Below are 23,779 nucleotides of genomic sequence, written 5' to 3' on the forward strand. Positions count from 1 at the left end.
TAGTTATCATACTAGCTTAAATTGAAAATAATTTTTCGCCAACGTGGCATTTTCAGTATGGGACTCAATGTGGCGTTTAGCCCACAGGAGAGAGGTCATCTGTTAGTCAGAGACGCCCTCTAGAGGTCATCTGTTAGTCAGAGACGCCCTCTAGAGGTCATCTGTTAGTCAGAGACGCCCTCTAGAGGTCATCCGTTAGTCAGAGACGCCCTCTAGAGGTCATCCGTTAGTCTGAGACGCCCTCTAGAGGTCATCCGTTAGTCAGAGACGCCCTCTAGAGGTCATCCGTTAGCCAGAGACGCCCTCTAGAGGTCATCCGTTAGCCAGAGACGCCCTCTAGAGGTCATCCGTTAGTCAGAGACGCCCTCTAGAGGTCATCTGTTAGTCAGAGACGCCCTCTAGAGGTCATCTGACCAAGAGACATCACTAAGCATTACCTGGCTGACTGACTGACATTCATTCAGCTCATGAACCTCCAGCAGACCTTGATGAGCAGAATGGAATCAGTTTCATGCTGCGTATGATGAGCTAACATTGTGAAAAGATGATTGATTTTTGATACAATTTAATAAATGAAGGATGAATCAGTCCAGTTTTAGAGAAGAAGACTTAATATAAAGTTTGTTGCTCTCATTTTACTGGTAACTCCGCCCATCTGTCCCATCTCTCTCTCTCTCTCTCTCTCTCTCTCTCTCGCTCTCTCCTTCCTTACCTTCCTCTCTCTGCTATCTGTCCGTTGTGAACCACCAGGATCTGGTCTGCTCCGACGACGGTGGACAACCTGCAGCATCACAACATAACAACAAGACAGAGATGTTAGCTGACCAGATACTGCTACACTAAATCAATCAGATGATCAGTGATGAAATGATCAGTTCAGTCAGAAACAGACAGAAATTAACCGTCTGTTCAATTCTGTTGAGACGACAGAAACACAGTCAGCTGTTCACAGAGCTGAGGACCTCCAAGATGGCCGCCAGAGGGGCGTTACGTCACCTAGAAGCCCGTACATACAAAGACAACAGCATGCATGGACTGCGCACACACACACACACACACACACACACACACATTGTCCCCTTGATCTTCAAATGAACAATAGAGTTTATTGATCCCCAATCACTCAAACACACGCATGTGTGTGTGTAAGGCGTCTGACCACATTACTAGATGACATTCCAACACGCACACACACACACACGCACACACACACACACACACACACACACACACACACACACACACACATCAAAGCGTCAGTGAGGGCAGCGGAGGATCAAAGTGGTTCGACCTCCCAACGTCTTTACAACGCTGTGGAACGACAGAACGAGGGGAGGAGAGAGAGAGAGATATAGAGATAGTGTGGCCACAGCAGAGGTGAGGAAGAGAGGGATGAAGGTGGAGGAGGGAGAGAGAGAGGGGGAGAGATGGGAGGAAGTCAGAATGGGCTGTAGGATGTTAAATATGTTCAGCTGTCTCATAAAACCAAAATATACAGTCATTCCTCAGTAATCACAAACAGACACACACACACACACACACACACACACACACACACAAGTAATCACATTCTGTCACTCCTGTCACACGCACACATGCTCGCCAACACATGCTCTCTCTCGCTCACACACACTCACACACACACTAATAGATAAAAACACACAACACACAATTCAGTTACTACTACCTAAACACACTGGACACACACCTACACATAGACATGCTGTCTCTCTCTCACACACACACACACACACACAGCTGAGTAGGTAGCCCTGGGTTGAGAACTCTGTTTGAACTCGTCTGAATATTATTAAAGTTAAATATTTATCACTGATGAGTCGGGCCTCTGATTAAAGCCTCGCTCAGCGATCTGAGGCGGATCAGATCAGGACCCAGCGGCGGTCGGAAGAGGATTTATCACACGGTTTTGTTGAATACTCAATTCTGATTGGCCAGTCTGTTATACTTGGAGAGCAGACTGCTGTTTCACATTTAAATTAACTCCCATTGATTTTCCTTCCTGGAAAACTCAGTATCTTGACCTCATGCTGCACCAGGAGGCGTAGATGTAAGTTTCTAACCAATCAAACCATCAGATTGTTCGACAGTCAAATGAAATTGCCTTTCTCTCCCTGACCCATATTCCATTGGTTTAGACTTTTGAATGATCCTTCACTGCGTTATGTCCCGCCCCCAACATCCTGTTTCAACAGGAAATACATCAAATCCAGGAAGTAAAGATGCCGTTTCATGGGGTCTTTAATTGTATCACACAGTCAAAATGTTTGTCGATTTCTGATCATATTTCTTAATTTAACCATTTTCTCCCGTGATGAAACCTGGGAGTCTGGATCGACCCGGTCCGCCCCTCCGTTTGAGATTCGGATGTAAACATTGTTGCCTCGTCAACATTAAAAATGAAGACTTTAAGAATGTTTTTGACGGTAATAAATTAATTCAACATAGTCACTGGGGTCTAACAGCATACTCTCTGTCTGTACTAGTGGCATTATGAACGGAAACAAACCCACGCTGCAAAAAATGCCAAACTGTCCGGTGATGTTCTCTTGTCTAAATAAATTTCACTTGATTCATGCCAATATCTTCTTTTAAGAAATCATCATAAAACAATGAAGAAAATCTGGAAACAAGAAACTTTCTCCAAGACAATTTCACTTTTACCAAGAAATTGTCCTGAAACAAGTTACATTCTCCTGGAAAACAAAAGTCAAACTTGTTGAAACCGGTAAAATTGATGAGTCTGGAGACAAGAGAAGATAACTGAACAAGTCTGTCATCCTGCTTATATTGAAACCTCTGCTGTTCGTCTTTAACCAGTTTAGTCCTTCAGAGATTAAGAATCTCATTTTCAAAGGAGACCCGACCGAGACAGCAGCATCGAGACAAACTGAGAAGATGTAAACAAACAACGTACAACAATGTGCAAAAACAAAATCACGTAAAAGCAAAGAGCGGAGTCAAGTTTCTCCACTTGAACACTCAAAAGGCCGAAGTCCAGCAGCGGAGCAGATCAGGGCCGATCCGCCTCAGACTCCCTGAGCGCGGCTTTAAGTCTTGATAGTGAGCGGCAGTGAAGCCACTACTTCTCCTTTAACGTCAGCAACGCTATCTTTGGACGTCCGCCTTCAATATTTGATAGAAAACCCGGGTCACAGGTAGAAATATCCAGCTCTGGAGACTGAAAACTTCCAAGAATCTTTTTTTTTTTTTCGCTTTCATTCAGGGTTTAAACAGAGGAAACACAGCGAGTCTGTTTACATGCGGACTGTGTTCAGGCTGGCAGGTCAGGTCCTGCTCAGGATAAACTGTTTATATACCGAGCGTCTTGGTATCAGCGGAAGGTAAACACACCTCAACTCAGTTTAACGGCTGTTTCATTGGCAGGACACAGTTTACCACCTCACATGAATCTAATGGACAGAAATAACTAAGTGAGGTGTTTACATGCCAGAGAGATATCAGGACATCCAGCTACCGTGGAAACAAACACTGTCAATCCAATAACCATGACCTGTCCCTTGTTAAGGACATCGGTGTCTGTGTGTGTGTGTGTGTGTGTGTTTTCCTTTTGTTCAAGGGCAGACGGATCAATTCCTGATCTTGAGCCCAGACTCCATATGGTGCTGCTATTGAAAGATTAAGAGACTTATTGAAGGACTGCAGGTCAATACAAGGTTTTATCTGGGAAACAGACTGAGAGAACAACACAAGAAAGACAACAGACAGACAGAGAATACCTAAATAAAATATCTACTAGAGGAATTATCAGACATCTGTATCCTTATAAATACATCTTGCCCCAGTCCAGTTCATTTAATCAGAGGAAGTCCAACATATAGAGACGATTAACAGTCCTTCGAAGACATTAGTCCATCACAACATGGGGTTACAGTAAAAAAAACTAAAAAAATCATGTCAGATTTGGTTCCTGTGGACACGGTCTTAATTTTAGGTTTTTGACTTTTGACAAATTCGAGAACTCCTGTCCCACAGAACTAGAACAGATAGAACGGCCATTCTCATTCAAATCAACGTTCCTGGACGGTCGGAGCGGCGGCCATCTTGCTGTGACCCGTTGGACTAGCTTCTGTATAAAGAGACTCACAGCAAGTCACTGAGCTGAGAGGTTTTACAGCAAGAACCAAAGCAGCTTCTCTGTCTCCTTGCTGCCATGGATTGCTAACATGCTAATGTTGACTAGAAGAGCTAGAGAGAGAAGTACAGTCTGTGATGAAGCTACGTTAGCCTCGTCGCTAACGTTAGCTTCCAGTTGAGTTCTGACAGTTTGCTAACAGACTCATCTGCTCAGTTCTCACAGTGGGACAGACTTTACACCTTAATGTCCAGACTTGTGTTGTCGCCATAGCAACTAACACTTAAAATTACATAATCGCCATTTTATGCTGAACTAGACAAATTACCATGACAAACAGTGGAAGGAGCGATCTATCCAGTCAGGTTCTGTGTGGCCCGGTCCAGGCTGACATGTTGGATGTCATACTGATGCGAAAGCAACAAAAGAACAATGTTAAAGGGTAACTTCGGTATTTTTCAACCTGGACCCTATTTTCCCATCTTTTTGTGTCTAAGTGACTAAAGGGGACAACAGTTTTTGAAGTTGGTCCAGTATTGAGCGAGATCGCTTCAGCCGGCAGCCGCGAAACGAGCTGCAGTGTAATCCGACGGGGCAAATCTCACCGTCAATGTACGTCCACTAAAAGTTCTTGTTTTACTGACAGGCTCAGATTGTTATTATAAGTGTCTGACAACATTATGGAAAGGACCCTACAGAGAAATGAAACGTTTTTCTTTACCTTTCGCTTGATCCGGTCTGTGTGTAACCAAGTCTCGCTCAAGTCTCGCGAGAGTTGAGTTGTTGCAGGAAGTTACACACAGACCGGATCAAGCGAAAGGTAAAGAAAAACAGACAGACACTTATAATAACAATCTGAGCCTGTCAGTGGCAGAAACAAGAACTTTTAGTGGACGTACATTGACGGTGAGATTTGCCCCGTCGGATTACATCGCAGCTCGTTTCACGGCTGCCGGCTGAAGCGATCTCGCTCAATACTGGACCAACTTCAAAAATTGTTGTCCCCTTTAGTCACTTAGACACAAACAGATGGGAAAATAGCGTCCAGGTTGAAAAATACCGAAGTTACCCTTTAAGTCTTGGTTATACTTTCGCCCGGGTTCTTTCGCGGATGGCGCGCACACTTCAACAGGCACAAAGGCATTTATAGGCTACTTGCCGCATTCTCTGTTGCAGTATTCTCCACAAAGACAGGGGGCGGTAGAGAGAAAATACCCTGACACTCGACACTCGTGCAGCTCAAGTTATAAAATCTGGGAGGTGTGTGACCAAGCGAAGCGACCTCGCACGGGTCTGTCGCCAGGTTTGCGACTGCGTCATTTGAACCTCGTGACCTAGCGACTGTGTCAGGTATAAACTAAGCTTTATGATGCCAGTGAAGCTTCAGGAATTTAAATTCAATTGAGAGAGAGAGAGAGCGAGAGAGAGAGAGAGGTGAATCATTGTGTTCAAGGACGACTGATCAATACTTGGTCTTATCTACCATGCCACAGCATTGATAGATGGAGAGACAAAGAGAGAGAGAGAGAGAGAAAAGACCAGACTGATAAACCTGGATGACCCTGCTCTAACACTGTCAGGGTTACGGGTTCGATTCCCTCTGGGACGGTCCGCACTGAACACATAATACAGACGTTCAGATAAACGGACAAAATCTGAACATACTAGCTGGTGTTCTAGTTGATATGATCTAGTAACGTTCCTCATGGAAGCGAAAATATGATTAGTAACTTTCCTCATAAAATATGATCTTGTAATCTCACCAATGGAGTAGAAAATTACGGAGTAATATTCCCCATAAAACAAAAAATATTACGGTAAATATAACGTTATTCATGGGACAGAAAATGCGATCTAGTGACGTTCCCTATGAAGCACATTCAGTGAAGATAGAGAACATAGTGATGGAAACAGGCTGCGTCTTCTCATGTATTTTAATGGGATCATCATCTAAATCTGCATTAGAGCTTCCACCAGATGACAGGTGGACCGACAGTCTCTTCACATAATCAGACATCTGTTTCTTTATTTTCTCCTCTTTTGTCGATCTGTCCGTCTCGCCTTCATCTCATATTCTCCAATCAGCTTTCCCTTCGTTAATCTCTCCATCCCTCTCTTTGTGTCGGCTGTAATCTCATCCTGCTTTTCCTGCCTCTCTTTTTTCTCCTCTCTCATCTCCTTCACTCACATTTGGAGATTTGTTTTTTCAGTTCCTGTATAACATCACTGTTGTAATCCTGTAGTGACAGACAGTAGCCAGCACTAGTTCAGCAGTTCAAGTGTGGAGATCTACACCACCATCAAAGTTGCTTTTTTTTTCCGATGTGTAAATGTATATGTGTATTTGTACTACTTGTACCATTTTCCTCTGTTTAAAGGTCCCATATCACATAAAGCAGGACTCCCTCTCCTCTGTGATGATAAAGGAGTTGGATGTGTATCTAAACATGGTGAAAGTATCAAAACTAAATCCACACAATCCATATTAGAAAAGCGAGCCTCTAAACGAGCCGTTTGGACTTCCGTAACTTTGTGGCGTCACAAAGGTTCGCTCATTATCATTTCTGTAAGAAATAATAGACTAACAAAGTGTTTTTTTCAAAGCGGTCGAGCGGTCGTCATCGTTTATTACCGGAGAGTTTTCCCTACCTGTAGCCGCCGGGCCGCGGCGTCTCACGTTTCACTCTCGAAACGGTTAGCCGATCGGAACGGAGGGTCGTTAATATTAATGAGCCTTAAAGACACGGCGACAGAAACAGCCTGTTCTTGGTAAGGCTCAGAGAGATGCTGGAAAATGAACGTGGAGAAATGGATTGAGAGTGTTTTTGGTTCATGACACCACACACACAGCTTTGAATGGACAGAAAGACACTAAATAAAACTCACAGTGGAGAATATGGACCTTTAACTTTTGCTTTTATGTGAAGCACATTGAGTTTCCCTGTGTAGGAAATATACTATATAAATAAACTAAAAAACTAAACTCAGTTCTTGCCTCCATCACACACAATGTGTCGCACACAGCTGATCAGATTTTGACAAAACTTCTGGGAAATTATTGCATCATTGCTCTGTTGCGGCAATTTCAAAATGACACTGATCGGCCTAAGGGGGGCGCTGTAATGTTTGTTTACTTGTCTGTACGTCTGTCACTCCTGATCTAGAAGGCCGAAACTTCATCAGTTAAAGAGTATTTTCTATGGAGCTGGAGTGTGCGACACTTTTTCTTCTGTTTTCTCCTGTTTTACCAGCAGTGATCAGCACCTCTCTACAAAAAGATTTTTTGGTGTGCGATACCTCTGTACTATACTTGTCTGTACGTAACGCACAATATCTCAGACACCGCTGATTTGATTTTCATGAAACGTAAAGGAATGATGCGTCTCGTTGCTCCGTTCTGCCATTTTAAAAAATACACTGATGACCAAAGAGCTCCAACATTTTTTTGCTTGTTGGACTGGAGTGATGCATCTCACCACTGAGTTCTCACATTTTCAAAATGACACTGGTCAGCCTCTGATCTCACACCACTGCTCTGAGTTTGACAGAACTTGGGGGGAAAGATGCATCTCACTGCTGCATCCAGCATCAAACTGACTCTGATTGGCCCAAGAGGAAACTACAGCTCAAAACAAGGAGACATGTTTGTTCCTGATTGGTCCAGAGGAGAAGACATGTTTACTGTCGCCTTGTTTCTGTGTGTATGAGAGTAAAAAGGTCATTTATCACCTGTGTGCTACCACTGTAGTCTTCCTGTTGGTGCGGGCTGTAGTCAGTACATCTTTATTACTATATATATATATATATATATATATATATATACTGTAGTAGTAACATTACCTGTGTGCGACCACTATAGTGGTCCTGTTGCTACAGACTTTGGCCAGTGAAGCCTGGATGTTCCTCTCAGTCTGGGTGTCCAGGGAGGAGGTGGCCTGGTGGGGGAACACAGCCAGGTGGTTACTGCTGCTGAGTGACACTTCCTGTGTAATAATGCTGAAGCCTCCTGTGGTCGACTAACTGCCTATCGTGATTTTCCATCGACCACAAAGTATTCTGTCTTGTGCAACTAAACAAAGCAATGAATGGAGCTGATATTCTCCTCTCTCTCTATGCAGCGGAAGCTTTTAGACGATTTGCACGTTTTGTTATGTTAGCTGTAGAAACTTCCAGAACAGACTTTGTCTGGATGCAGAACTCCAACATGAAGCAGCTGATCCTCCAGCAGCAGCAGACCGTCTCAGCAGGTTTTCAGCTGTTCAGATTCAGTCTGGATCCACTAAAGTCTGAGTTCAGCCTCATGAGGATCTGAACACATGTTGTCTCTGGAGCTGTGAAGCTGCAGCTAGCTAGCTAGCTACCGGAGCTTGTTCCCTCTGCAGGAGATGGAACATTCCAGCTAGCTAAAAGCATGCTGGGTAGTGTAGTTCAGTAACTAATTTTGTCGTTCATGTAAATAATACTGAATGGATTTTTCTGAAGTTACACCAAGTGAGATGTTTTGATGCTTCCTGCAACATATCTCAAAATCACAGCCACATGCTTTTCAGATTGCTAACGGGGAAAGTCAACCCAAGGGTTTATGGGAATGACGTCAGTGACATCACCCGGAGCGCCCTGACCTCGTCCAGCAGGATGATGCGAGGGTCTTTCAGGATCGTTCGGGCGATCGCCACTCTCTGCTTCTCCCCCCCGCTCAGCTTCAGCCCTCGCTCCCCCACCTCCGTCTCATAACCTGGGAGACAGAACAGCATCATCATCATCATCATCATCATCATCAGGTCTGGGGATTCAAACTGGTGACTTTCCTGACCCGCTTCTCTAACCACTAACCAATGCATCATCATCATCATCATCATCATCATCATCATCATCATCATCATCATCATCATCCTCACACACCCTGAGGCAGCTCCAGTATCTTGGTGTGTATGTCGGCAGCCATGGCGGCCGTCTCCACCTCCTGGTTGCTAGCGGCGACGCAGCCGTAGCGGATGTTGTTGCCGACGGTGTCGTTGAAGAGAACCGTGTCCTGAGGAACCACTCCGATATACGACCTGAGAGACGACTGACGCACCTGAGAGAGAGAGAGAGAGAGAGAGAGAGAGAGAGAGAGGGAGAGAGAGACAGAGAGAGAGAGAGGGAGAGAGAGAGAGAGGGAGAGAGAGAGAGAGAGAGACAGAGAGTTTGTATTGCTTGACTGACGTGAACAGCTGATTTCGGCTGCGATCCCCCAGTTAATTTCCTTCAGTCTGAACAAGAGAGGAAAAGTCGACTTTGTTGTATTTCTGTATTTGGTTCTTTCAGGTTCAAACTGACCAATCACAAGCCAACCAGGACTTGTAAACAAAGGTCACATGACTCAGAAGCAGCTTGTTGATTGGACACAGTCTGAACCATCCTGCAGGTTAGAGACTAGACTTCCTGTAACTTTATCTAACACGATGGACTCGTCTGTCTCTTCTTCTGTGGTGTTCACACCAGTTTAGAACACATGAAGGAACAGCTGAATATGAGCCTCAGTCCAGACTTCAGGACTGAGACTCTCGCTGCTGTTATTTGGTGCCACCAGAGGTCAAAGGTCATTGTTCTTAGCTGGACAAACCAACTGAACTGAAGGAGAAGGAGGAGCAGAACATGAACCTGCTGGGTCTGAGGTTCAGGGCGGCTGCAGGTCTCAGAAAGCCAAACTTAAGACTTGTTAAGTACTTTCTGATGCCTCCTGGAATTCAATTTAAAACCAATTAAAAGACCAAAATAAAATAAAAGGGCCAGAGGCTTCTTCCCAAGGAAGAACAGTTTTATAAAACAACCCTCATCTCCTCTCTCTTGCTCCTCTGTTCCTCACCTATCTCCTCTCTCCCTCTTTGCTCTCATCCTTCCATCTCATTCCCCTTGTCCTACCGCTGTCTGACTCTACCTACTATAGGTTTTAAATGTCCCATCTGGTGTAAACAGGACTCCCTCTCCTCTGTGATGATAAAGGAGTTGGATGTGTATCTAAACATGGTGAAAGTATCAAAACTAAATCCACACAATCCATATTAGAAAAGCGAGCCTCTAAACGAGCCGTTTGGACTTCCGTAACTTTGTGGCGTCACAAAGGTTCGCTCATTATCATTTCTGTAAGAAATAACAGACTAACAAAGTGTTTTTTTCAAAGCGGTCGAGCGGTCGTCGTCGTTTATTACCGGAGAGTTTTCCCTACCTGTAGCCGCCGGGCCGCGGCGTCTCACGTTTCACTCTCGAAACGGTTAGCCGATCGGAACGGAGGGGTCGTTAATATTAATGAGCCTTAAAGACACGGAGACAGAAACGGCCTGTTCTTGGTAAGGCTCAGAGAGATGCTGGAAAATGAACGTGGAGAAATGGATTGAGAGTGTTTTTGGTTCATGACACCACACACACAGCTCTGAATGGACAGAAAGACACAAAATAAAACTCTGGACAGAGAGAATATGGAGCTGCTGATGTGAGTCTATTCTGACAAACTTTGGCTCTCCAGACTGAGGAAGCAGAATATAAATCGCCTTTAGTTAACTTTACTCAACCATAGCTTACTAGTTCTTGTCCAGCTTCACCTCTCCTCCTCCTCCTCCTCCTTCTTGTCTCCTGCCTTTCTCTTCCTTGAGAAATACCTCAGTAAACTCATCTGAAAGACGAAGCGGGGAAATGTCTGTTTTATCTGATTTAGTCCCGGTGAGGAAGAGGGATTTGACGTGTTTGGCGGACGCTGCAGAGTGCGGACCTGCAGGACGGGGTTGTGGTCACTGCATGATTTGAGCCTCGCATGACATTCGGTCTTCTGGAATCACACTCAGATTCCTGGGCAGAAGTCATGAACCAGAAACTTCCTCTCCAGAGAGGACTGATGAGAACTTCTCGTTTTTTATTTGTTTTTTAGTTGAATGGAGGACCAGTCACAGTTAGACTGTCAACACTCCTGTAGAGTTATAGACTGGATTAAAACACACACAATTATACAGTGAACATACTTAAAGATTTACATGCACACAAGATTATACAGCCAACACACACACACACACACACACACATACACATACACAGATGCTTGTACACATACACAAGATGCACAATAAAAAATAACATAAACACTTTTAATTTGACACATGCACTTCCATCCATGCATGCACATACATACACACACTCTTCAACAACACACACACACATGCAAACTTAGCATTGAACACACACACACTCGTCAAAACGGTTTATATACACACATACTCATACTGATGTAAACTTGGCAGTGAATGAACACACACATACACACACTCATCTCCACATGTTCATACACAGTCATACACTTACAAACTTGCCACTGAACACACACACACACACACACACACAGCATCCTCATTCCTGTGGTCTGAAGGAAATGACTTTTAATGATGGTTTCCAGAGTGTGTGATGTCTCTGTGTTCCTACCAGCTCCGCTCACATCACACACTCTGACTGTCCAATACCAAGACAGAAAAATACAATCCATCAAACATGCTGTCTAAAGTGTGCATGCAATTCAAAACCAATACCATCAATAATAAAAGATGCCAGATGCAAATTAAAAACAGAGTTACAGAGAGAATAACAAAGACAAATGGGAACAAGACTAGGTCAAAACCAGTATATGGCTGGACCGTGTCCGTCTCCTCTCTCCGCCGCGCCCACGGCCCGCATCGATCCTCCCGATCCAAGCCCCGGTCGCTCTGGTACCCATCGGTGCCGAAAACGCCGTTCGCCGGACACCCGGTGACGCATCGGCATCGGGACCCCCGCCGAAATCTCGGCCGGATCACCGGGAACAAATCTGCGCCCAGCTATCGGCACCGGCCGGCACCGTGACCCCGGGAAACTCCGGGAAGCGTCGGCCCTCGGCACACCGAAACCTCCATGCTTGTCTGTGTCTCTCTCTCCGCCGACAGAACAGAGGGCTGTCAGGTGGACTGAGCTCGCGCATATGCATCGAAATAAACGCCGATATGATATAATTGTATAGATTCTACTTTAGCTTCAGTTAGCTTCAGTTAGCTTCAGCTTACATGCATGATATTGGTCAGCCTGCTTACTGTGTGGGAGAAACGGGTTCCCGATCTCAGCGGAGAAACAAGATGGCGGAGAAAACGAAACTTACATTTCTGGCTCTGTGATCCTATGATGTGCCGCGTGCCACGGCCGACCAATGGTGTAACTTCATCACTCACTCAGTCAGTCAGTCAGTCAGTCACTCAGTCAGTCACTCAGTCAGTCAGTCAGTCAGTCAGTCACTCAGTCAGTCAGTCACTCAGTCAGTCACTCAGTCAGTCAGTCAGTCAGTCAGTCACTCAGTCAGTCACTCAGTCACTCAGTCAGTCAGTCAGTCAGTCACTCAGTCAGTCACTCAGTCAGTCAGTCAGTCAGTCAGTCACTCAGTCAGTCACTCAGTCACTCAGTCAGTCAGTCAGTCAGTCAGTCAGTCAGTCACTCAGTCAGTCAGTCAGTCACTCAGTCACTCAGTCAGTCACTCAGTCACTCAGTCACTCAGTCAGTCACTCAGTCACTCAGTCACTCAGTCAGTCAGTGAGTGAGTGAGTGACAGACATTCGCGTTTATAGGGCTGGCCCCGCTGGTGCGGTCCAGCCAATAAATGAGTAAAAGTAGATATATTTCTGTTAGTCTGAGAGAGAGAGAGAGACAGGCAGAGAGATAGAGAGAGACAGGCAGAGAGAGAGAGAGGTAGACAGAGAGAGAGGTAGACAGACAGGGAGAGAGAGAGAGAGACAGATGGGCAGAGAGAGAGACAGGCAGAGAGAAATCAGTTTAATGTGAACTTGTCTGTGACCCGGGGCAGCATGCATTATATAGTATAGGATGAATTAAGCCATGCAACATTTATGTAAATGTATGGTGTGTGTGTGTTAGTGTGTGTGTGTGTGTGTGTGTGAGAGAGAGAGAGAGAGAGAGAGAGAGAGAGAGAGAGAGAGAGAGGGGTTGTGTGAGAGAAACAGACAGAAGTAGAAAGAGAAACTTGTTCACCTGAAAGGATCTAACCAGGTCTAACCAGGTCTAACCAGGTCTAACCAGGTCTAACCAGGTCTAACCGGGTCTAACCAGGTCTAACCAGGTCTAACCAGGTCGATTCATAACCAGCATCGTCTCTACTGAAGCACCTTCACAGTGTTTTTCTGATCCACAGGCAGAGTGTTGTGTCTGCTCTGGTCCCGGTACGGCTCTGCTGCAGGACCAGGACCAGGACCGTGCCGCTCTGGTCCCAGTACAGAACCAGGACCATGCTGCTCTGGTCCCGGTACGGCTCTGCTGCAGGACCAGGACCATGCTGCCAGAACCAGGACCATGCTGCTCCCACACTGGACCAGAGACATACAGTACATGCACAAGGCCAACAATCGCACATCTGCCTCTGATGTCACTTTTTCAGGCTTTTTTATCGTGTTTACTTTAACGGACAGCTAATGATTAATATTTACTGAAACAGTCGACAACAGAGAGAGAGAGACTGAGTTATAGCTGTTAGAGAGAGAGATTGGCAGAGATAGATAGATAGATAGATAGATAGATAGATAGATAGATAGATAGATAGATAGATGGATGATAGATCAAAGGCAAATCATCATTGGCAAAGAACAGCTATTCTTCTAATCTCTCTACAAAAATAAATTCAGTTTTTATCTCTCTTGGATCAGTATACTTCACATTTCTTCCGGTCTCACAAGTCTAAATCTTTTCCATGACAGTTTTCCTCTGCAGCCACAACAACCAGTTTCATTTCCTGCAGAGCTCTCTGGCCGGTAATCACTCGCTTTCCATTAATTTGATCTTTATTGTTTATTCCACTTGAGACAAACACAACAGCATCTGTTTCTGATGGAGACGGACTGAGAGATCCAACACCAAATGTTAGAAAGAGAGAGAGAGAGAAAGACAGATGGAGAGAGAAAAGAGAGAAAGAGGGGGGACAAAAACAGACCTTTGACTTTTGATGTTTTTTAATGAAACATCTGAACCAGGACCAGCAGAGGAAAATAAGTTTAAAGCCAAATCCCCTCGCACACGAGAGAGAGAGAGAGAGAGAGAGAGAGAGAGAGAGAGAGAGAGAGAGCAAGAAAGAGAAAGAAACTACGGTTACAAAATTAAATCTCTTAGAATTTAAGATATTTAATGTAAGATATTTCTTAACATAGTGTGTCCAAAACATCAGAACTTCCTCCCTTGTGGATTCACACTTTAACTTACTATCTGTAACTTGTTTTAATTCTGTTGCGAACTCCTTTTGGAACCAAACTCTTCAATTAAAAATCTGCTTAAAAATGACAAAATAAATAAGAATAACCTGACTAACTTCTGAAGCAGCAGGCTGTTACTCAGTGAGTGGACTCAGCTTCACATGTGGAGAACAGAGCGGCAGGCGGCGGGTCACAGAAGAAACACGGACCCCAAATTCTTTAACAACACTTCTGTTAAAAAACAGAATGAACGCTCAACAATCGTTTCCCGGTAAATAAATGTTAAAAAAGCATCAGTCATCATCCATGACTAGCATGAAGCTGTTTAGGCGTGTTAGCATAACGCAGATTGTAGTTTTAGTTCTACAAACTGACAGAGCTGCTCTGGAGGCAGAAATAATCTGATTGGTTGAGTTAAACCTCAGTGGGCGGAGCCAAAGAACCACAGTTTTTCTGTCTGAGTAACATCAGACTGAACAGTGTTGCCAACTTGGCGACTTTGTCACTAGATTTAGTGACTTTTCAGACCCCCTGGCGACTTTATTTCTCAAAAGCGACTAGCGACAAATCTGGCGACTTTCTCTGACCAATGGGAACAGTGTAAATGTGTTGAATCCCAAAGCATTTGGAAATAAATTGGTGCGGCTGATGCTTTGCTCTACTTGCTTGTCTAATCCAGAGAGGTCTGATGATCACAGTGCTTCCAACGCACAGCGCAGCCCCCCTCCCTCCGCTGAGAGTGGGGACTGTAGGGTATTGATATGCAAATTATCGTATGACGTCATCTGGAGACTTCTAGCGACTTTCTGAACAGCCAATAGCTACTTTCCTTGGAAAAGAGTTGGCAACACTGAGACTGAAGCTCAGTGAAAAAGAGGTAAGAGAGGAGGAAGCTAATATTATGAAGCCTAGCGCTCTGCTGCTAACTGAAACAATACAATCTATCATACTAAGTTATCTAGGTTAGCTAGTTAGCTAGCTGACCTTCAAGTTCAAACTAGCCATAATAGCCTATAGCTAGCTAGGTAAGCTAGTTAGCTAGCTGCTGACCTTCAACATCATGATGTCATGAGAGTGAATGAATGGAAAAACCAAAGTTCCTTCTTTGCCGTTCAAGTTTTCCAGTTAGCTAGCTTGCGCTCTGAAAAGCTGTGGTTGATTGGCTCCGCCCACTGAGGTTTAACTCAACCAATCAGATTGTTTCTGCCTCCAAAGCAGAAATATTTGTAGAAATAAAACTACAATCTACTTTTGATATTAGCTATAATTTCACCAACTACAAAAAATCTATCTTAATGATTCATTTAATCTTGTATTAATCTTAAAAGCTTATTTTTCTTTAAACTAATAGAAAAGATCTGGCAGCTGGGTGAGATCATTTCACTCGATTCCAACTCAACTGTTTTTTGAGAGTTTTCTTGACTCACGGGACACGACCCTGCACCGCTGAGTGAGGTTTCCTTATTTGAACACATGCTAAAGATTTTTGCAGCTAGTAAAACCGCATCGGACACAAACTAATCATCTCAGCCTGGTGACTAATTCTCTGTGGATTAAAGGACTTGTTAAGAAAACAGTGTTTCACTGTGTAAAACATGATGCCGACAGTCATCATAACGTCTCAGATGACGGTGACACATTACAAAAGTATTTTAAAGAGTTCAGCATAAAGAGCAGGTGGATTTTAATGGAGTGACAACAGGCAGGATGTGGAACAGATGGGCTCCAGGTTTCCTCTCTGGGAGGAAAGTGAGAGTTTCTGACCCGAATTCCTCTTTCTATTCATCACCAACACTCACCTCTACTAAAGTGACTGAACACCCATTATAAGGATTTATGTGATAAAACCAGTCTTTACTCTCTCCTCTTATAACAGAAGAAATGTGCTTTATCTCTTTCTGACCTGCATTCCTGCTCTGATTCACAAACACTCCACTCTGCTCAGATATGAAGGAGCGATTAAAGGGAATTACCACCAATTTTAACACTTTATTAGATCAAACTAGTCCTCCTTTTGACCTGCATTCTTCTTCTCCATCACAAATAACACACAGCTCTTGTCAGGCATAATAGTAGCTATTAAAGGGTGTTGCCACCTAATTTAAAGCTCCATATTCTCCACTTTCCAGAGTTTTATTTTGTGTCTTTCTGTCCATTCAAAGCTGTCTCTCCGAGCCTTACCAAGAACAGGCCGTTTCTGTCTCCGTGTCTTTAAGGCTCATTAATATTCACGACCCTCCGTTCCGATCGGCTAACCGTTTCGAGAGCGAAACGTGAGACGCCGCGGCCCGGCGGCTACAGGTAGGGAAAACTCTCCGGTAATAAACGATGACGACCGCTCGACCGCTTTGAAAAAAACACTTTGTTAGTCTATTATTTCTTACAGAAATGATAATGAGCGAACCTTTGTGACGCCGCAAAGTTACGGAAGTCCAAACGGCTCGTTTAGAGGCTCGCTTTTCTAATATGGATTGTGTGGATTTAGTTTTGATACTTTCACCATGTTTAGATACACATCCAACTCCTTTATCATCACAGAGGAGAGGGAGTCCTGCTTTACACCAGATGGACCTTTAAAACTCTGTTTTCCCAGCAGGAAACGGTTCCATGAAGGAGACACGACTATAAACAGGCAGCAGAGTCTCAGTGACAGGCAGGGTGTCGTGGTCGCTGCTGGACGGCCGATGAGTTTCACTTCAGTGACGGAGACCGGAGTTCAATTCCCAGCTTGTACCAAGGAAATTTCTACAGTGAGTCGAATTTTAATCTAGCCTATTGTTATGTAACTGTTTACATTTATCCCAGCACAGGATTGTTTAATAATAATAATAATAATAATAATGATTGTGAAATAAGGTTAATGTCATCGGCTCAGTGTGTCCGCTTGGTGTTTTGTCAGGACAGAACCTGTCAGCACCGTCAGGTTCAGTTTCTCCATGCAGCTGGAGATGCAAACTCCTGGTTCACATCTCCAGCTATCCCAACATGCAGTGCGCAGTGACCAACTGCTTCTCATAGACAATGAATGGAGGTGAATTGGTCGCTTGGTGAATCGCTTCCCTGTCAGAGAGCAGAGTGACGGAGCGATTAAAGGGAAACGCCACCCAATGTAACACAACGAGTCCTTCCTCAGGCTCGATAAAGCCTAGACTAAAAATAAACAGTCTGATTCTAATTAAAGACAGGAACGTGTGTGTGTGTGTGTGTGTGTGTGCGTGAATGTGTGTGTGTGTGTGTGTGTGAGTGTGTGTGAGTGTGTGTGTTAATTAAACTGTTATCCTGCAGTGTAATTATAAACCAGAGTCTTCATAATCATCACCAGCCTCTTCATCTGAACAACAACAGGCCTGTTTGTCATAAAACAGGTGTGTGTGTGTGTGTGTGTGTGTGTGTGTGTGTGAGTGTGTGTGTACACCTCGTAAGCAGCTCATGTTGTTTGGTTTTTATAGACTTTTGGTAAATCACAAACACAAAAGAATTACTTGGACAACAACTGCAATAAATGGGCTATCTATGTCCACACAGACACACACACACACACACACACACACACATACACACACATACACACACGCACACACACATCTGGCGTCTGGACTCGTGGCTGCATTATTCACGAACCTTTTACTATGATTTATTCACAGTGTTGACTGGAGCACACACACTCAGCTGTGTGTGTGTGTGTATGTGTGTATGTGTGTGTGTGTGTGTGTGTGTGTGTGTGTGTGTGTGTGTGTATGTGTGTGTGTGTGTGTGCACCTTGCGGATGTCCTGTCCGTCGATGCGGATGCAGCCGCTCTGTGGGTCGTAGAACCTGAACAGCAGACGCAGGATGGAGCTTTTCCCCGAACCAGACGGACCCACCTGCACACACACACACACACACACACACACACACACACACACACACTGCGGTTACACTCTCAGAAGAAAAGAGTCCTTCCCCTCTCCTCTTTACCTTTTTCTCTGACAGTGAACTTAAAGGATCATTCATTTTCAGCCTGGCTTTATGTTCATTGTGTTCAAAATTTCGTCACTTGCTTCACTGTTGGATGTGTTTTAGTCACTTTTTGGATTCAACTGTTGGAGATAACAGCTGGCCCTGTGAGTGTGTGTGTGTGTGTGTGTGTGTGTGTGTGTGTGTGTGTGTGTGTGTGTGTGTGAGTGTGTGTGTGTGTGTGTTGGACAGCAGCGCCCCCTGTAAGGCCAGTGACAGACTCTACATCAGCAACACATGCAGCAACGCAACAGGCAACGCAAGAGACATTTCTTGTGTTCTTGCATAGCAAAATGTGAAGTCCAAAAATTGTAACACGACACGAGGAAAACAAAACAAGACCCAGGCTGAAAATAACCTGAATTATCCTTTAATGTCCTGCAGCTCCGTCCTCACTGTGTGTTCCTGCTGGGAATCAAACCGTCGGCCTCCGGTTCTCTGTGTTCTGTGTTCTGTGTTTTCTGTTTTCTGTGCTGCAGGTCTGAACAGTCTGAACATAGTGAACAGAGTGAACAGACTGAACAGTCTGAACATAGTGAACAGAGTGAACAGACTGAACAGACTGAACATAGTGAACAGACTGAACAGAGTGAACAGACTGAACAGACTGAACAGACTGAACATAGTGAACAGAGTGAACAGACTGAACAGACTGAACATAGTGAACAGAGTGAACAGACTCAACAGTCTGAACATAGTGAACAGAGTGAACAGACTGAACAGACTGAACATAGTGAACAGTCTGAACATAGTGAACAGAGTGAACAGACTGAACAGACTGAACATAGTGAACAGAGTGAACAGACTGAACAGTCTGAACATAGTGAACAGAGTGAACAGACTGAACAGACTGAACATAGTGAACAGACTGAACATAGTGAACAGAGTGAACAGACTGAACAGACTGAAAATAGTGAACAGACTGAACATAGTGAACAGACTGAACATAGTGAACAGACTGAACAGTCTGAATAGACTGAACAGAGTGAACAGTCTGAAGATAGTGAACAGACTGAATAGACTGAACATAGTGAACATAGTGAACAGACTGAATAGACTGAACATAGTGAACAGTCTGAACATAGTGAACAGACTGAACAGAGTGAACAGTCTGAAGATAGTGAACAGAGTGAACAGACTGAACAGACTGAACATAGTGAACAGAGTGAACAGACTGAACAGTCTGAACATAGTGAACAGAGTGAACAGACTGAACAGACTGAACATAGTGAACAGAGTGAACAGACTGAACAGTCTGAACATAGTGAACAGAGTGAACAGACTGAACAGACTGAACATAGTGAACAGAGTGAACAGACTGAACAGACTGAAAATAGTGAACAGACTGAACATAGTGAACAGACTGAACATAGTGAACAGACTGAACAGTCTGAATAGACTGAACAGAGTGAACAGTCTGAAGATAGTGAACAGACTGAATAGACTGAACATAGTAAACAGACTGAATAGACTGAACATAGTGAACAGTCTGAACATAGTGAACAGACTGAATAGACTGAACATAGTGAACAGACTGAATAGACTGAACATAGTGAACAGACTGAACATAGTGAACAGACTGAATAGACTGAACATAGTGAACAGACTGAATAGACTGAACATAGTGAACAGAGTGAACAGTCTGAAGATAGTGAACAGACTGAATAGACTGAACATAGTGAACAGTCTGAACATAGTGAACAGAGTGAACAGAGTGAACAGTCTGAAGATAGTGAACAGACTGAATAGACTGAACATAGTGAACAGTCTGAACAGAGTGAACAGAGTGAACAGTCTGAAGATAGTGAACAGACTGAATAGACTGAACATAGTGAACAGTCTGAACATAGTGAACAGACTGAACAGAGTGAACAGTCTGAAGATAGTGAACAGACTGAATAGACTGAACATAGTGAAGTCTGAAGATAGTGAACAGACTGAATAGACTGAACAGAGTGAACAGACTGAACAGAGTGAACAGTCTGAATAGACTGAACAGAGTGAACAGTCTGAATAGACTGAACATAGTGAACATAGTGAACAGACTGAATAGACTGAACATAGTGAACAGACTGAATAGACTGAACATAGTGAACATAGTGAACAGACTGAATAGACTGAACATAGTGAACAGTCTGAACATAGTGAACAGACTGAACAGAGTGAACAGTCTGAACATAGTGAACAGACTGAATAGACCGAACATAGTGAACATAGTGAACAGACTGAATAGACTGAACATAATGAACAGTCTGAACATAGCGAACAGACTGAACAGAGTGAACAGTCTGAACATAGTGAACAGACTGAATAGACTGAACATAGTGAACAGACTGAACAGAGTGAACAGACTGAACATAGTGAACAGACTGAACATAGTGAACAGACTGAACAGAGTGAACAGACTGAACATAGTGAACAGACTGAACATAGTGAACAGATTGAACAGACTGAACAGAGTGAACAGAGTGAACATAGTGAACAGACTGAACAGAGTGAACAGTCTGAACATAGTGAACAGACTGAACAGAGTGAACAGTCTGAACAGAGTGAACAGACTGAACAGAGTGAACAGTCTGAACAGAGTGAACAGACTGAACAGAGTGAACAGACTGAACAGAGTGAACAGTCTGAACATAGTGAACAGTCTGAACATAGTGAACACTCTGAACATATTGAACAGAGTGAACAGACTGAAGTCTGAACATAGTGAACAGTCTGAACATAGCGAACAGTCTGAAGATAGTGAACAGACTGAATAGACTGAACATAGTGAACAGTCTGAACATAGTGAACACTCTGAACATATTGAACAGAGTGAACAGACTGAAGTCTGAACATAGTGAACAGTCTGAACATAGCGAACAGTCTGAAGATAGTGAACAGACTGAATAGACTGAACATAGTGAACAGTCTGAACATAGCGAACAGAGTGAACAGACTGAACATAGTGAACAGACTGAACATAGTGAACAGACTGAACAGACTGAACATAGTGAACAGTCTGAACATAGCGAACAGAGTGAACAGTCTGAACAGTGAAACGTACCAGAGCGAGCGTCTGTCCCGCCTCCACTGTGAAGGTCACATCTCTGAGAACCTCAGTGCTGCAGACAACAGGCAGACAACAGGCAGTCAGTTGAACAGTCAAATAGCGTTGAAATAATGTGAAATTGGTTAATATTGTTTTTCTGGTGTATTGACTCACAAAAAAAAATCCTAATATGAACACCAATCCTCAGACATGAGGACAGACGGTCATGTTCAGATAAGTTTATTTTGTGTACGAACCCAGAGATGTAACTGAAGCCGACACTGTCAAACTCCACCTGACCTGCAGACAGAACCAAGTCCTGAGCCTCATCCACATCCTGGACCTGGTGGGGGGGGGGGGGGACAGAAGGTGAAATATAAGAATTTTACAGTTTTACAGACGGTAATTGATTTGAATTTTCAACCCATTTATTGATGTTTTATTACATTTTGACAAGTTATTACATTATCAGTTGCTGCAATCCCTCCTTCCCTCGCTTCCTTTCCTCCCTCCTCTCCTCCTCATCTCCCCCCCTCCCTCCCCCTCTCTGACTCCCAGCGCCTGCAGCTTCCCAAGCCAAATAAAAGGAGCGCTGTGTTTTTAAGGTGGACTGATGCCTTTGTCTGTATTCATGTGGCTGTTTACCATATCAAGGGCCTGAGCCTTTTCCCACAGACACACACACATACACACACACTCCGTTAATGTTTCGGTACAAAAATGCACACAAATACACACACACACACACACACACAAAGTCACTCACACACAAACACTCGTTGACCTTCTAATCCATTGACTTTTGACTGTGAGTGAGGAGTTGTTTTTTTTTTATTTCCAAGCAGGAATAAAGAGCCAGGCCTTTTACAGCTGAAGGGTTAATTCAGTTTTTAATTCAGTTTACATGCAAACAGAAACTGAGAGCAGCAGAACATTAAATTCTCAGTCAGTTTTGTCTTTAATCAAGACTGAAGGAGACTGTGTTTTAGTCATTGTGTGGAATGTAAGCGAGTAAATTCACTATCATCTTTTAAATCACTTTGAGCAAGAGAAGAGAAAAGGCTTTTTCCCTACAGAGGAGAACATTCTTCTTCTACTGTCAGACACTTGGCAGCTGGAGGTTCAGTGCCTTGCTCAAGGGCACTTTGACAGAGTTGCTGTCTCGTTCACTTCCCCTGCCTGGATTTTGTCAGCTGGGATTCAAACCTGCAACCCTCCAATCACAGGCTTGATTCTCTAACACACTTCCACGTAATAGTGATAAGTCTAAAGTCAACAAACCATCAGCTAAAGGGATAAAGGGAAGTTTTGCGCTGCTGACTCCATGAAGGCCCAAACTATGTAACAGTAACATGGTAATAATATACATAAAAACTAACAGTATAAACCTGATAAGCTCCACCCACCTCTCTCTGCTCTGTCAGCAGAGTCAACATGTTCTCCATGTCAACAAACGCACTCTGAATCAACCTGAGAGACATAAGGCACAGGTAGTAGTATTATTGGTAGTAGTAACAGTAGTAGTAGTAGTAGTAGTAGTAATAGTACTAGCAGTAATAGTAGCAGTAGTAGAAGTAGCAGTAATAGCAGTAGTAGTATTGGTGTCCTCCAGTGCTCCATGGACTTGTGGAGTTCCCCAGGGGTCACTTTTGGGGCCTATTTTATTCTCTTTATATATGCTTCCCCTGGGCCACATTATTCGCGGCTTTGGCCATATTTCCTACCACTGTTACGCCGACGACACAGTGGTACATATCAGTTAAGCCAAATGACCACAGTTATCTAATTTCACTGCAAGATTGCCTAACTGCTATAAAGGTCTGGATGGCTCACAACTTCCTCCAACTGAACTGATAAAACAGAACTGAACTGATAAAACAGAACTGAACTGATAAAACAGAACTGAACTGATAAAACAGAACTGAACTGATAAAACAGAACTGAACTGATAAAACAGAACTGAACTGATAAAACAGAACTGAACTGATAAAACAGAACTGAACTGATAAATCAGAACTGAACTGATAAAACAGAGGTACTTATCAGACCACAAATCCAGCTCAACCAGTCAGCAGCTTGGTCCTTTAGCCAGCAATGTCAGGTCATCTTCTAGAAAGCTGGGAGTAATTTTCGATTCTCATTTGAAATTTGACAAACATTTCGACTCTTCGCCCGGTTCTTTCCTCCCAAGACATGGAAAGATTTATCCACGTATTTATCTCCACTCGCCTCGACTATTGCAATTCCCTGTTCACATGCCTCAGCCAAACTTCCCTGGCTCGCAGACAGACAGTTCAAGACAGCACATCGTTCTCACATCACTCCTGTATCGGCCTCTCTGCATTGGCTGCCCGTTAAATATCAACTTGATTTGAATATTCTTTTAATTACCT

General features: G+C 43.8%; 1 protein-coding gene across 1 annotated transcript in view; it reads right to left on the reverse strand.

Moving 5' to 3' along the window:
* Positions 1-708: 708 nt before the first annotated feature.
* abcb6b (ATP binding cassette subfamily B member 6 (LAN blood group) b) overlaps positions 709-23,779 on the reverse strand; it is a 38,621-nt gene continuing 15,550 nt past the window's right edge. The window contains exons 12-19 of the mRNA XM_078282313.1: positions 22,793-22,856; positions 21,644-21,729; positions 21,402-21,459; positions 18,115-18,219; positions 9,017-9,191; positions 8,737-8,849; positions 7,955-8,049; positions 709-781 (exon numbers count right to left, since the gene is read on the reverse strand). Of these exons, the coding sequence (XP_078138439.1) occupies positions 709-781; positions 7,955-8,049; positions 8,737-8,849; positions 9,017-9,191; positions 18,115-18,219; positions 21,402-21,459; positions 21,644-21,729; positions 22,793-22,856 (769 nt within the window). The remainder of the gene's footprint in view (positions 782-7,954; positions 8,050-8,736; positions 8,850-9,016; positions 9,192-18,114; positions 18,220-21,401; positions 21,460-21,643; positions 21,730-22,792; positions 22,857-23,779) is intronic.

Source organism: Centroberyx gerrardi, unplaced genomic scaffold (genome assembly GCF_048128805.1).
Source record: "Centroberyx gerrardi isolate f3 unplaced genomic scaffold, fCenGer3.hap1.cur.20231027 Scaffold_70, whole genome shotgun sequence".
NCBI lineage: Eukaryota > Metazoa > Chordata > Actinopteri > Beryciformes > Berycidae > Centroberyx > Centroberyx gerrardi.